The following is a 14,695-nucleotide window of genomic DNA, read 5'->3' on the forward strand; positions in this document are numbered from 1 at the left end:
TCTTCATTTCATTGCTGTAAATAACTAAGACATTATCATTTAGGCAAGTCTCTTTGCTCTTACTCAGGGAAATTTAAATACTTATTAAAATGTTAGGTCTGTGAGTCATAAATAATACAAATAGTTGCCTTTTTCATAGAATTAGTGCAAATTAAGCTTACTGGTACATGACTTAGAATTCTCTTTCGAGAAATTATGAAATTATGTAATTCTCTAATAAGATTGTAATTTCCTTGCCTTACTGCTGATTTTTAAGTTCTGAAAAAAAATTAATGATTTTTTTCTTACAGCTACATATAATGGAATAATCTTGGCCTCCCCCCAAAGTACCCAAATTCTGTAGGTCACTTAGTCCTTGTGTCAGTTTTGTTAAATTTAGGGTTTTTTTCGTATTGAATAGATGTCAGAGTAAGTTCTCGCCATAACTGATGTCACTCACTTTTAATGTAAACCAGTTTGCTTATTTCTTACTGCCAGTTTTTCTTTATAGGCCCTGAAGCAGCAACAACAGAAGAAGCAGCAGCAGCAGCAATGCAGGTCAAGCATGTCCATCTCCAATCAACACCTCTCTCTCAAGACTGTCAAAGCAGCCAGTGACTCTCTACCTGCCAAACCTGGTAGGCAGTTTGACTAATCTCCCCTCCCCAGTGGAATTTTTTTTCTCCCAGATTATCTGAAATTTTGATATTGTAAGTTATTTTACTGTACTGTCTACTTTTAAATTGTTCTTTTCCTAGCATTATCTTTCTGCTGCCACAAAACTGATATAGATCCTAGGATAAGGTGGTGTGCAAACCTTCAATCTCAGCAATGGGAGGCAGAGGCAAGGACAGCCAATGCTATACAGAGAAACTTGGTCCTTAGGCAAATGTATGCAACAAGTAGGTTTTTTTGACTTAGCCTTCCATGCAGCCTCAAAGTGAACTTGTTACATTTTAAATGCTCTCGTTTAAAATATGAAGATGGGGCTGGAGAAATGGCTCAGTCAGTAAGAATGTATACTGATCTGATTTCATCTTCTGGTGTCTGAGGACACTGAGCATTCTGGTGGGGCAATAACATACACGCAAACAAAACACTCATACACAAAATCAAAAAAATTTTAAACATAAAAGTTAAAAATTAACTATGTAGGCTTTCTAAAAATATCTACTCTTTAATTTCTGTTGGCTATGTTTACATAAACTTGGTATTTGTTGTTGCTTTTGTTTTTAGCTTTGTTTTGCTTTATATAATTCACCTGAATACCATAAGCTGATTCTAGCGACTGCTAGTGGTCTTAGTCTTGGAGATATTTTCATTTTTGTTAGAAAAGCATTTGTGAATAGAGATTAATAATGTGAGAGAAGATGTAATGGATTTTATTTATAAAGCTTTCAAGAGACCTACATTTCTTCATTTATTTCCACGGAATAATGGTCTGAATGTTTTTATTTTATCTTATTAATTATTAGGTTTATTGTTATCTGGGGAGCAACTGCATGTGGAAGTCTGGGGCTGACTTGAAGGAGTCACTTTTCTTCTACATGTGATAAGTCAGGCTGTCTTGCTATCCCCTTGGTGGACTTTTGTTTATGAATCCCAGTGTTACCCATCTTCAATATTTTTTTCTCCTAGCCCTATGGGAAGGAAAGCAATCTGATGGACAGTCAAGCAGTCCCCAGAACTCAAACTCCAGCTTTTCTCCCTCAGTGAAAGTGGACAGTTCTCTTCTAGGCTTGGGGAAGAAGTCTTTCCAGAGGTCTGACAGACTTCACACAAGTAAGTTAGTTTACAAAGACTACGTTTTCAGTGCAGCGATGTGTTCACAGTATGCTTAAAATTCATCAGCTACTTGCTTGAGTTTATTGTAAATTTTTAATTTTATTTTAAAAAGTCAGGCATAATTTCTTTTTTTTTTTTCTCTGTGTTATTTTCTTGTTGTTATTGTTGTTGTTTTGAGACCGGGTTTTTGTTCTTGTAGACCAGGCTGGCCTCAACCTCACAGAGATCTGCCTGTGAGCAAGTTAATAGAAATAAATGCTCAGAATAGTGCCTTGCACCTAGTAACCCTTCATAAGTTTGCAGCTGCTGTTACTGTGGTAATCGTTACTCTTGGCATTATTTGAAATACACGGAGAAGTTCTCTTCTAGGCTTAACACTGTTGAAGTCCTGCTTGTTCAGTGAATTCTGAATATATTGATTCAAGGTTATTATTCTAAAATAATGAACCCTGTGGTCAAAGTGATTGAAGTGATGGCTTAGGAGTTGAGAGCCTATACTGCTTTTTCAGAGTTCGGCTCCCAACTCATCTCACTACTTTCAAAGTACTCCAGCTCTCAGGGACCTAATTCCCTCCTCTGGCTTCTCCTGTACTGATGCACACACAAACACGTGCATACACATAATTTAAATTAAAAATAATGCTTGTTTTTGGTTTTTGTTTGTTTTGTTTTTTGTTTTTTTTTTTTTGTTTTTTTTTTTTTGGCTTTTCGAGACAGGGTTTCACCGTAGCTTTTTGGTTCCGGTCCTGGAACTAGCTCTTGTAGACCAGGCTGGCCTCGAACTCACAGAGATCCGCCTGCCTCTGCCTCCCAAGTGCTGGTATTAAAGGTGTGCGCTACCACCGCCCAGCTTGTTTTGGTTTTTTTGAGACAAAGTTTCTCTGTGTATCCTTGGCTGTCCTGGAATTTACTCTGAATACCAGGTTGGCCTCAAACTCAGAGATCACCTGCCTGCCTCCTGAGTTCTGGGATTAAAGATGTGTGCCACCACCATGCAGCAGTGCATCCTTTTAAATGTTTGGTTTGGGTGAGCTTGGTTAATGATTGCACAAGATATGCTAAAATGTGCTCTGTGTGAGGGCGTGTCCCATTGTGGCCGTCGGCCCCACACAAACTCATGATTTGTGTGTAAGAGAAGTGTCTCAGCCTAGCTTTGAGCTTGTGACCTTCCTCCCTCAGCATTCTAGATGTTGGGGTTATAGACATGAACCACTCTGCGCTGGCCTTTAAGTATTTAAAGCTATTTTGTGTTAAATGTTTTCTTGTTTAAGTTGATCTATTGGTCACTTACAGTTCAGCCTGAATTATATACTAGGCCTGCCGTGTATGTATATAGCAAGATCCTAGCCACAAAAGTAAAGTAAGATCTTCCTGATGAATTCCTCATTATTATTTACTTTATCAATCACTGATAAGTGTTTTGTTTGGTTAGATTTCGCCTGGTATGCCTATTTATTTGTGTGCCCTTGTTCTTGTATATTTCTCTGCAAACAGTATTTAATTGGCTGGTATTTTTAATTCTTTGTGATAGTCTCTGATCTTACTATTTTTTGCTTTTGCTAATCTAATATACTAGAACTTGTATTTTATTTTGCGCAGAACAAATGGAGCAGCACTGCTCCTGATCAGGTCCAAGTGCAGAACAGTTGTCTCAGGATATTTGTACACTGCCCAAAATTGTATCCTTAGACACAGATCGCCTGGCGCTTGCACTGGATTTTTGAAAATGTAAGATTTCTGAATGATAAATTAACTCCCCAAATTTTTTCTTTCTTTAATTTTGCAGACAGGTTTTCATGTAAAAGGCCAGGTATTTAGCCACCTTGGCATTGATTAGTTTTGGATGTCTAAGCTCTGTTACACATGGCTTCCTGTGGCTTCACTCTACAAAACATACTTAAAACATGAAGATACATCTACAAGAAATCTACATTTCAAGGGTTTTACAAATCAATCTTGTATTTGTCCCCTGAGTTGACTATCACAGATTCCTGTCTCCTTGTTATTTCATTTGCCCAGCTTAAAGGTCCACTTAATGCAGCTCAATGTTATGACTAGGCAAGAGATTTACAGTTCCTGTAGGATATCATGTGCAATTATTCACATCTTCTAACCATGAAGGAATTCTGATTTTTAGCTTTTCGAGTTCCTTTATTTGTTGTCCCCAAAACAGTATCCTCCGCTCTTGCAAAGTTGCTTGAATTTCACATGCTCGAACTAATTTTTTAATTCAGTATATATTTCTGAACACTTCCCATATTATGGGCTTCTTCACGCAATCTTGATGCCTGTTTTTCTGCATGGTCCGCAGGCCACCCTTGAACATGTTTTATGAGATTATCATTGAAGTGTGCTGCTAGTGTAGGTGTTAATGGACACACAGGCTGAGCAGATGTATTCTGTGATATAACTGTTGCATTTGATACATTACTACTGGAAGTATGATTTGGACCAAATGATGGGCTTATCTGGCTGCTTAAGCGCTGAAGACTTCAAGGAGAGACAGGCTCACGGCCCTGCTGCTTGTCAGCAGTTTTAGGCTGTTGTGTGGCTTCCTGTGACACCAGTCCTTGCTTAACTACTAGAGTACTAACCTTTGGCTGTGATGAAACAGGTGGAGTACTAATCAAAGGTTTGATAGGGACTGTGTTAGCCTGAGGTGTGCTTATTCTTGGAGACACATAGGATCTTGGGGATGAGGCATTGGACGTTAGAGACCTTGGAGACTGATTAGATGGCTGGGCTTGTGTAGAGAGCTGGGCAGCTTGAGAAATCAGAGAGGTGATGTTGAAGGCAGATGGTCCAGCAGTAAGAAACTTGTGGATGACAGACTGCAGGAAAGCTGCTGTAAGAACTTCATTTATTTTGGATATATCCACATTAGAATTACTAAACTGTAGGTAGCATGGCTTGTAAAGCAAGAAGCAACTGTCTAAGATTTGGGTCCTGAAGTAAAGGAGGTATTGGTGATTGTGGAACAGGAGAAACAGGTACTTTCGAAGCAAATGTTGGAGGTGAAGATGTGGAAGGAGTTGTGCAAGAATGTGATACTGATTTGTCTCCTGGAGCAGATTCTTTTCTCTCTGTTTTCTGTGCAGGGACAGAAGCTGCGGATGTAGGCAGTTTTGGTAGAGTAGATGCTCCATTAGCATCAAATGATTTCTTTGGCTGGTGATCCAGGCTGAAGTGCAAATGGACTAGAAGGAACAGTGCTTGGGGTAGTGGTTGGATGAACCACTGGTGTAGAGCTACTGTGAGTCTCTGCTCTTGGCAGTCTGTAGTCTTTGTCATTGTGTCTGCTTGTTTGAGACAAAATATTCTGTGGGAGCAAACTGCTGGCATCGCTGGAATGCTTGTCTTCCATCCCACTGGTGGCTGTTGCTTGCATCACCTCTTCTGTAATCCCTATCTTTTGGGAAACAATTAACTGCCAACTTATTTGCTTCTTTTTGTCTCTGTTTTCTTTCAAGCCACACTTTTGTTTTTTCCCACTGTGATACTTCTGTGCGGCAATTGTAGTAATATTTTTTCCAGAAGAGCTAACATGCTCAGACTGGTCATCTGCAGAATCATAAGGTGCATCTGAAGTTTTGCTTGGATTATTGCTTGAATTAGAAAAATGTGAATTTGAACTATGAAGAGCACTGTGGTTGTGTGAATTTTCTTGTGGCGAGTAACTGGTCCCACCTTCCCTTTCTCTAACTCTTTGAGTATGCACATTTTTGGCCTTGCTGTGACCTGTGATGTCACTGTATTTGTTTTCAGGACTGTCAGATAGATCTCCGCAACATTTTATTCGGTGGTGAAGGATCTTTCTTTTCATGTCTGTGATCACCACTACTGGAGTGACTCTTTGCCGAACACTTAAAGAACATGGAAAGGCTGAGAGTCTCCCTTCCAGTTGTGACAGCCATCACTGAGTCTCTGCTGTTTCCTCGAATACGTTACCATCATTGCCCGGCTGTGTGTGTGTGTGTGTGTCTGTGTGTGTCTGTGTCTCTGTCTGTCTGTTTGTCTGTCTGTCTTCAGGACTCAGCACACCTCCCACCTCTTGTTACAGGACCTTTCCCAGGGCAGCCTGGGGCAGCTGCACCAACTGCAGCCCCAACTGGAGGGAGGGGCTAATTGGAGGGAGGGGGCAAGAGGCCGTGTTCTGGTTCCCTGCAGAGAGTGAGCACTTCCAGCACCTTCTGCCCTCTCCCCCACCACACACTTTTTTTTTTTTTAAAGAGCTGAGTAATACTCCATTGTATAAATGTCTCACATTTTCTTTATCCATTCTGTTGAGGGACATCTAGGTGTTTTCCGATTTATTGCTACTTTGAATAGAGTTATCATGAGCATGGTTGTGCAAGTATCTCTGTGGTAGGATAGAGCATCCTTTGGGTACATGTCCAAAGAATGATACAGTTAGATCTGAGTTAGGTTGATTTCCAACTTTCTGAGGAGCCACCACACTGATTTCCACAGTGGCTATATAAGTGCTCTTCCACCAGCAATGGATGAGTGTTTCCCTAATTCCACATCCTCACCAGTGAGAGTTGTCACTTGTATTATTGATCTTAACCATTCTGACAGGTGTAAGGTGGAATCCCAAAGTAGTTTTGGTTTTCATTTCCTTGGTGGCTAAGGATATCGTTTAAATGTTTCTCAGCCTCTGTCTTTATTGAGAATTTTCTGTTTAGATTTTGTCTTAGGGTTTTTTTTGCTGTGAAGAGACACCACGACCACAGCAAAAGGAAATATTTAATCGGCAGCTTGCTTATAATTTCAAAGGTTCAGTTTAGTATCATTACAACAGGGAGCATGGCAGCAGGCAGGTAGGTTTGGTGCTGGTAGCTCAGAGTCTTGCAGGCTACAGGAAGTCATCTGAACAGTCACTGAGGGAAACTTAAACAAGAGACCTCAAAGCCCACCCCTACGGCGACATACTTCATCCACAAGGCCTCACCTCCTAACAGTGCCATTCCCTTTGGGGGCCATTTGGGTTATTTTTTGGTTTGGTCTAGTTTGGATTTTCAAGACAGTTTCTTTGTGTATCCTTGGCTGCTCTTGAACTCTCTCCGTAAGCCAGGCTGGCCTGGAACTCACAGAGACCCACCTGCCTTTGATTTTTAATAACTGAGATTAAAGGTATTTGCCACCACTGCCCAGATAGGTTGCCTTTTTTTTTTTTAAATCAAGTGTCTTGATTATATTTTGGGTATTAACCCTTTATCGGATGTATAGATAGTAAAAATCCTTTTCTCTTTGTTAGGCCACAGCTTTGTCCAAATGCCATGTCAATTGTTGGGGTTACAAATGAACACCTCCGTGCCTGATTTCTGTTACTCATCTTTGATATTGCTGGGGTTTTTTGAGAGACATTTATTAAAACTTATTTAAATTTTGCCCTTTCTCATTATCTTTTTTTAATTATTTTTATTTATTTTATTTTATATTTTTTGGTTTTTTCTTTTTTTTTTTTTTTTTTTTTTTTAAATATTTATTTATTATGTATACAATATTCTGTCCGTGTATATGTCTGCAGGCCAGAAGAGGGCACCAGACCTCATTACAGATGGTTGTGAGCCACCATGTGGTTGCTGGGAATTGAACTCAGGACCTTTGGAAGAACAGGCAATGCTCTTAACCACTGAGCCATCTCTCCAGCCCCCAATGTGTAGCCCAGGCTGGCCTCGAACTCGTGATCCTCCTGCCTCTGCCTCCTTCAGCAAATCCTACCGGCGTGCGCCACCACAACCGGCTTTTTTGGTTTTTTCGAGACAGGGTTTCTCTGTAGCTTTGGTGCCTGTCCTGGAACTAGCTCTTGTAGACCAGGCTGGCCTCGAACTCCAAGAGATCCACCTGCCTCTGCCTCCCGAGTGCTGGGATTAAAGGCGTGCGCCACCACTGCCCGGCTAATTATTTTTATTGTATGTGCACTGGTATAGGTCTTTGTGAGGGTATTAGATCTTGGAGTTATAGACAGTTGGAAGCTGTCGTGTGGGTGCTGGTAATTGAACCCATGTCCCCTGGGAAGGACATCCTGTGCTCCTAACTACTAAGCCCTCTCCCTAGCTCCCTTTCCCCCAGTCTCTTAAGTCTCTCTCTGTGTGGGATATGGCCAGGCCTTGAGTTCGCCATGCAGTGGCGGAAAACCTTAATGATCTTCATGCTTTTATTGTCCAAGTGCTGGGGTCACAGGTGTTAGCTGCTATACTAGTCCTGCTTCTTTTTAAAGTCTGTTTGTTCTTTTTTTTTTGGGGGGGGGGGGTGTTCGAGACAGGGTTTCTCTGTGGCTTTGGAGCCTGTCCTGGAACTAGCTCTGTAGACCAGGCTGGTCTCGAACTCATAGAGATCCGCCTGCCTCTGCCTCCCGAGTGCTGGGATTAAAGGCGTGCGCCACCATCGCCCAGCAGTCTGTTTGTTCTTGATTGTTGTTTCCATTTGCTATTTCTTGATTTATTTACAAATAGCTACTCTGTATTATGTTTTCCAAATGAGATATGTCTAAGTATAAATCTGTTGTTTCTGAATTCTAATGACATTCATAGTGGCATTCTTTATAATTTATTGGATAATTTTTGTGATTGTGTTGGATTTTAATTTCTAGGACTCCTGAGGGCCTGATTTGAGGAAAATTCTTTCCTGAGAGTGACTTTCCTTGTACTTCAGCCAGGAGCTAGTGGGTACTTACACCAAGGATTGAAGAAATATCTCTATACAAGTGTATAAGTTTGTCAGGGGCCAGGTAAATGACTCAGCGGCTAAGAACACTTGCTGCCAAGACCGACAACCTAAATTTGACCCCTAGCATCCAAATGGTAGAAGGAGAGAATCAACTTGTGAAAGTTGTCCCTGACCTCCATATACGCTCTGTGGCTTAATACCCTCCAACACACAAATGTACACACAATGTTTTAAATTTGTTAGGTATTACAAATTCTCTTTAAGATTATGGCGTAAATTTCAGTTCCACCAGAAATATTTAAATTTTTTTCTGTATTTCTACATACCTCCTATTCCTGTATTACTATGTTTGCCTTTTTTAAAAATAGAAACCAGTTTTTATTTACATTAAGTTGCATTTTTATTTTTTAATCCCAAATTTTATTGCAAGATTTAATTTACGAAATGAGAACTAATGATGGAAAGATGGAAGATAGCAAGATAAAAATGAGATTCAGTGAAAATAGTAAAATGTATAAAAATGTACAAAACCAAAACACTGCATTTAATTAGTACTACTAATCTTTGTGTACTCAAATCTCTCTGTGTGTATATATTTCAAGTTGTTGCTTTTTTTTTTTTTTAAACAAAAATGCAGCCCATGCTTACTTGGTACTCAAGGTTGCCTTGAACTTCAGGTATTTCTGCCTCTGCCTTTTAAATGTTGGGATTACAAGCATGTACCCTCACATCTGGCTTGGATTTTCTATTTAAAAGTTTTTCAGTGTCCTCTGTGTGTGTGTGTGTGTGTGTTAGTTAAGATTGTGTACATATGTGTGAATATGTATGTATCATAGTGCCTCTATGGAGGTCAGAGGAAAGTTTGAAGTGATGGTCCTTACCGTCTGCATTGTGTAAGACAGGGCTCACGCCTCTTATTTATTCATTTGAGACTTATATAAATACATATATTTTGATTCTTTCTATCCTGTTGACCCTCCAACTTTCCCTTGGTCACCCTTTAACACTTTTCCCTCCCAATTTTATGGCTTTCTTTTTTTTCTTTTTTTTTCCTCTCAAACACACCAAGTCTAATTAGTGGTGAGGCAGGGTTTCTACTGCTTGCCACTGCAAACACAGGTTGGCTGGCCCGTGAGCTTCCTGTTTTTACTGCCTATCTTTCTATAGGAGCCATGGGATGATAGACACCTTACCACACGCAGCTTTTAAATAGGTTCTGGATACTGCAATTGAGATTCTTATGTTTACATGTCAAGTCTTTTTACCCACTACCCATAGTGCCATCTCCTCAGCCAGATTTTCTGTTTCAATAAAAGGAAATATTCTTCGTATTTGTCATCTCTCATAAAGAAAGTGTGATGGTGGGCTTGGTGATGATGGCACACGCCTTTAATCCCAGCACTCTGGAGGCAGAGGCAGGCTGATCTCTGAGTTCAAGACCAGCCTGGTCTACAAAAGCGAGTTCCAGGATAGGCTCCAAATCTACAGAGAAACCCTGTCTGGGCGGGGTGGGGTGGGGGGTGACACACACTACATTTCTGAGATCTTTAATTCTCATTTCTTCAAAGTGTACTGTTAAATTTTGATTTTCTTTCTTTTTTACTTTAGATAAGCTATAGTTAGAACCAAAACTGTGAAAGGAGAGCCATGTGATGAATTACTGTTTTCTACTTTTCGTAGGACAAATGAAAAGGACTAAATGTGCTGACATTGATGTTGAGACCCCCGACTCCATTCTGGTTAATACTAATCTTCGCGCACTAATTAACAAGCACACCTTTTCACTTCTTCCTGGAGATTGCCAGCAGCGCCTGCTTTTACTGCTTCCAGAGGTGGATCGACAGGTGCGTTATGTCAAAGCACAGGGGGTTTTCTGATTAAATGAGGCTTCTGGCATTCATCAACTTTAGGACTCCATAAGATTTCAAGATAGAACCTCATGTATTCTAGGCAGGACTTAAACTTACTGTGTAGCTGAGGCTGTCTTACACTCTTTACTCGTTTACTTCCCGAGTGTAGGATTATAAATGTGTGTTACCATGTCTATTACATGTGTTGCTAGAGATAAAATGCAGGGCTTTGTGCATGCTAGGCAAGCATGTCTAGTTCTCAAGTTGGTTTTTTTTTTTATTTTTATTTTATTTTATTTTCTTTCTTTCTTTTTTTTTTTTTTTTGGTTTTTCGAGACAGGGTTTCTCTGTGGTTTTGGTTCCTGTCCTGGAACTAGCTCTTGTAGACCAGGCTGGCCTAGAACTCACAGAGATCCGCCTGCCTCTGCCTCCCGAGTGCTGGGATTAAAGGCGTGCGCCACCACCGCCCGGCTTTTTATTTTATTTTCAAGACAGGGTTTCTCTGTAGCTTTTGATACCTGTCCTGGAACTAGCTCTTGTAGACCAGGCTGGCCTTGAACTCACAGATATCCACCCGCCTCTGCCTCCCACAGTGCTGGGATTAAAGTGCACCCCCACTGCCAGGCTAGTTCTCAGGATTTTTTAAGGTATCTTTTTATGTGCTGTGAACAAACATACCAGATAAGGTACCACCAATTAAAAAAAACAAAAACAAATTCAGTATGAAAGGCAGGCCTTTTCCCTAGCGTTTAGTAGCAGACTATCTTTGTTGCCTCATTTATAGGAAGAGACTTAAAAGGTAAGCTGCACAAATCATTATGGCTAGTTGACAAATCAAATTGAAGACATTCTTGTTCTTATTCTTTTTTTATTCCTTTTCTTGTTTTTGAGACAGGATTTCTCTTTGTAGCCCAGGCTGTCCTGTAACTTGCTCTGTAGATCAGTCTAGCCTAAAACTCAGATCTGCTTGCCTCTGCCTCCTGAGTTTTGGGATTAAAGGCGTTCACTAAGTCTGTTTTCTCTGAGACTTGCTTTCTTAGTTCTGTAATTAGCATGTGTGATGAGTCCTTTTGGATGATTCAGACAATCAGGTATTTTTCCAGCTATAGGGATTAAAGGAGAGCTGTTCCTAATGGTTGCATTCTCTGCTGTATCTCTTTCAAGAAAAAAAAAATTTACTTTGGAGGATATTCATCTAGTTAATTCTTGGTGGAAGACTGAAGCTTCAGCATGTTTTTAAAGACCTGGTGCTGTCATGTCTCTTTTCTTGTTGTGGACGTTTTCGTGTCCTGTTTTGTGTTGTTCCCACCCCCCCCCAAGAAGAATTGTTGGCAGTCTAATAGGCTAGTAGTATATGAAAGATGACTGCTACCTATTTGTGGAGGTCTAATGTTGTTTTCTCAGATGCACTGCTGACCCTTTCTGCAAGAAGGTTGCCACAGCTGGTTTGTTGTTGTAGTGATGGTATTAAAGGTTTTTTTGATTTTATGTTTATGATATTTTGCATGCATGTATGTGCAGTGTATGTGTGCCTGATGCCTGAGATGGCCAGAAGAGCACCCTGAATTATGATGGTGCAAAGCTGCCATGTGGGAGCTGGAACCCTGTGTCCTCTGAAAGAGCAAAAAGTTCTCTTAACCACTAGCCATCTTTTTCTATCTCCTGCCATGTGTAGTTTTCAAAAAAGGGACCCTAGTATTTTTCTAGTTCAAATTCACCCAGATTGGCATTCCCACAATGTCAGTTTGTTTGTGTGTACTTTTGGTAGGAAGCTAGTTGGTCAGTCTTTGAGCTATGGATTCAATAAACAACATGAATGATACTGAGTAGATTAAGTGAATTTGTACTTTAAGTTGTTACCATATATTTTCAATGTGGATAATGTTTATGTTGAAAGTATTGTAAATAAATAAAGGTTTTGTTTGTTTGTTTTAGTTTGTCAAGACAGGAGTTTTCTGTGTGGCTTTGGAGCCATTCCTGGAACTAGTGCTATAGACCAAACTGGCCTTGAATTGGGAGAAACCCGCTTGCCTCTTCCTTTCTACTACTGGGATTAAAGGTGTATGCCACCACCATCAGGCTTGTAAACAAGAGTATTTTTGTACAAGATTTGAGTAACACTTTTTCCTGTATATTTTATATGAGTCAAATGGTTTTTTTTAAAAAAAAAAAGATAGAAAGTAATTCAGATTTTAGATGTATAGATTTAGAAATTTTTTTTCATTAAAAATTTTCACATGGCCTGTGGTTTAGTGGGTAAAAGAATTTACAGTCAAACCTAACAACCTGAGTTGAACCCTAGGACTCACCACAGTGCAGGGAGAGAGCTGACCTCCACACAGATGTCATGGCACATTCTGGGTGAGCACGTACACAGATATGAACTGTTAATCCAGGAGTACCAGGAGCAGCAGCCAGTTGCTTCCATCCTCTACTGTTCCTCTGTCCAAAAGGGGTGAAATCCTATCTCCACCCCACCTTATTACTTCCTGTCTCCACCTCCTTAGTATGGTGATCAAAGGTATGAGCCATCTCTGACCAGCTTCTATGGTTAACTAGTAGCTAGCTCTGCCCTATGATCTCCAGGTAAGCTTTATTTGTCAGAACACAAACAAAATATCACATAATACAGACATAAGAAATTTTGTCTCCCAGTATTTTGTACTCTATCCTTGAGATACATCTCTAGCCTACCAGAAAAAAAGAATTTAAGCTTTGTAACAACGCATCAGAAATGAATTCAGTAGATATATGAAGGGAAATACATTAGTAACCATGTCCTACAGTTTGATAAAATTGCAGCCAAATAGAAAACAAAGAAAACTAAGAAGGCGATGAGAACCATCACAGACCTCCATGTTTAATAACCATGCAGCAACAGCAGAGTACACAGGAGTCAGGAAAATCGTCAACCGTTTCAACCCTACCATGTTGACAAAAATTAAATTACGTGTTGATGCATGTTTGCAAGGAAAAGCAAATTGTATGTTCATATATTGTTTGTAGCTTCAGCCTTTTCAGTAAGTAGTATAAATATCTTCTTACATACTACTTGTATTTTGATCTAGGAGTGCAACCTTAGAAATAGCTGGGTGTGGTGGCACCCGCCTTTATTCCCAGCACTCAGGAGGCAGAGTCAGTCTTTTTGAATTTCAGGACACCTTGACTGTTACACAGAGAAACCCTGTCTTGGGGGGTAGGGAGAAGAAAATTACTAGTACAGCTAGACAAGATGGCATACTCCTTTAATCCCAGCCCTTAGGAGGCAGACTTCTGTGAGTTCAAGGCCAGCCTGGGTTACACAACAATACCCTGTTTCAAACAAAGAAATAAAACAATAAATGTATTCATCTGCCAGGATATTTGTTGCAGCTTTATTGATTATGGGAAAGCATTGGTAACAAAGTGCATGTTTACCGTTAATTTAAACCCATGAAGTAATATGCAGCAGTTTCAGGGAAGCTAACTATAGACCAGTTGACTTGAACAGACATTGTACTCTATGAGAAAGCTAAAGTTAGAGTGTGTTATATATCATTTGAACCCAGATCTGTTAAGAAGATAATAAATTCTGTTCAGAAGAAAACATACATTTATTTAAATATCATTCAATGAGGAATATTTTTTCCATCATTGTGGAATGGAGCTGAAAACAGAAAGGAGAAGAGAGAGATACATGAGAAAAGAATGTTTTTGTTAGTTTTTTTTTTTAATGGAAAAAATAATGTGGTTTAAAAAAACAGCAGTAAAAAATGAACTAACCATGTTTGGGTGGGTGTCTTTGTTGTGTATTTATTTATTTATTTATTTAATTTTTAAGGGCAAGGTTTCTCTATGTAGCCTTTGCTGTCCTGGAATTCACTCTGTAGACTAGGCTGGCCTCTAATTCAGAGGTGCCCCTGTCTCCCCAGTGCCAGGACACCACATTTCTATAGGATTGACCTTTGTACACATATTAACATGAAGTGAATATCATATCATTTTCCCTGGCTTGCTCTTTGATCTAGGTTGGTCCAGATGGGTTGATGAAATTAAATGGCTCAGCCCTTAACAATGAGTTCTTCACTTCTGCAGCTCAGGGCTGGAAGGAAAGACTCTCAGAAGGTAAGTGTTCTTGCCAGGATTTGTGTGCCTAGGTACTGGAACAGATTTGGAAGGTGAATGTGTTAGTTAGGACTCTCTAAAGGAACCAAATTTAGAGAATAAATGTGTACAATGGGAGTTTATTAGCAAGGCTTGCTGTGGTCCAGCTAGTTCAGCTGTCTACCAATGGAAGGTCTAAGAATCCATTTGATTTTCAGTATACTCCAGAATCCCAAAGTAGGCTGTAATGCCAGTGAAGGAATAGACTTGCCAGCAAGAGCAAGAAGACAAAACGAAAGTTTCCTTTTCCCAAGTCCTTTATATAT

At 39.9% G+C, this 14,695-nt stretch overlaps 1 protein-coding gene and 1 pseudogene across 1 annotated transcript in view; one reads left to right on the plus strand and one right to left on the minus strand.

Annotated features, from left to right (window-relative positions):
- LOC121439650 (putative Polycomb group protein ASXL2) overlaps positions 1 to 14,695 on the plus strand; it is a 78,707-nt gene that overhangs the window by 51,424 nt on the left and 12,588 nt on the right. The window contains exons 7-10 of the mRNA XM_041640209.1: positions 491 to 617; positions 1,618 to 1,761; positions 10,117 to 10,280; positions 14,294 to 14,390. Of these exons, the coding sequence (XP_041496143.1) occupies positions 491 to 617; positions 1,618 to 1,761; positions 10,117 to 10,280; positions 14,294 to 14,390 (532 nt within the window). The remainder of the gene's footprint in view (positions 1 to 490; positions 618 to 1,617; positions 1,762 to 10,116; positions 10,281 to 14,293; positions 14,391 to 14,695) is intronic.
- LOC121439598 lies at positions 3,861 to 5,715 on the minus strand (annotated as a pseudogene).

Source organism: Microtus oregoni, unplaced genomic scaffold (genome assembly GCF_018167655.1).
Source record: "Microtus oregoni isolate MIOR12 unplaced genomic scaffold, Mior012 000062F_ref0000492, whole genome shotgun sequence".
Classification (NCBI taxonomy): Eukaryota; Metazoa; Chordata; class Mammalia; order Rodentia; family Cricetidae; genus Microtus; species Microtus oregoni.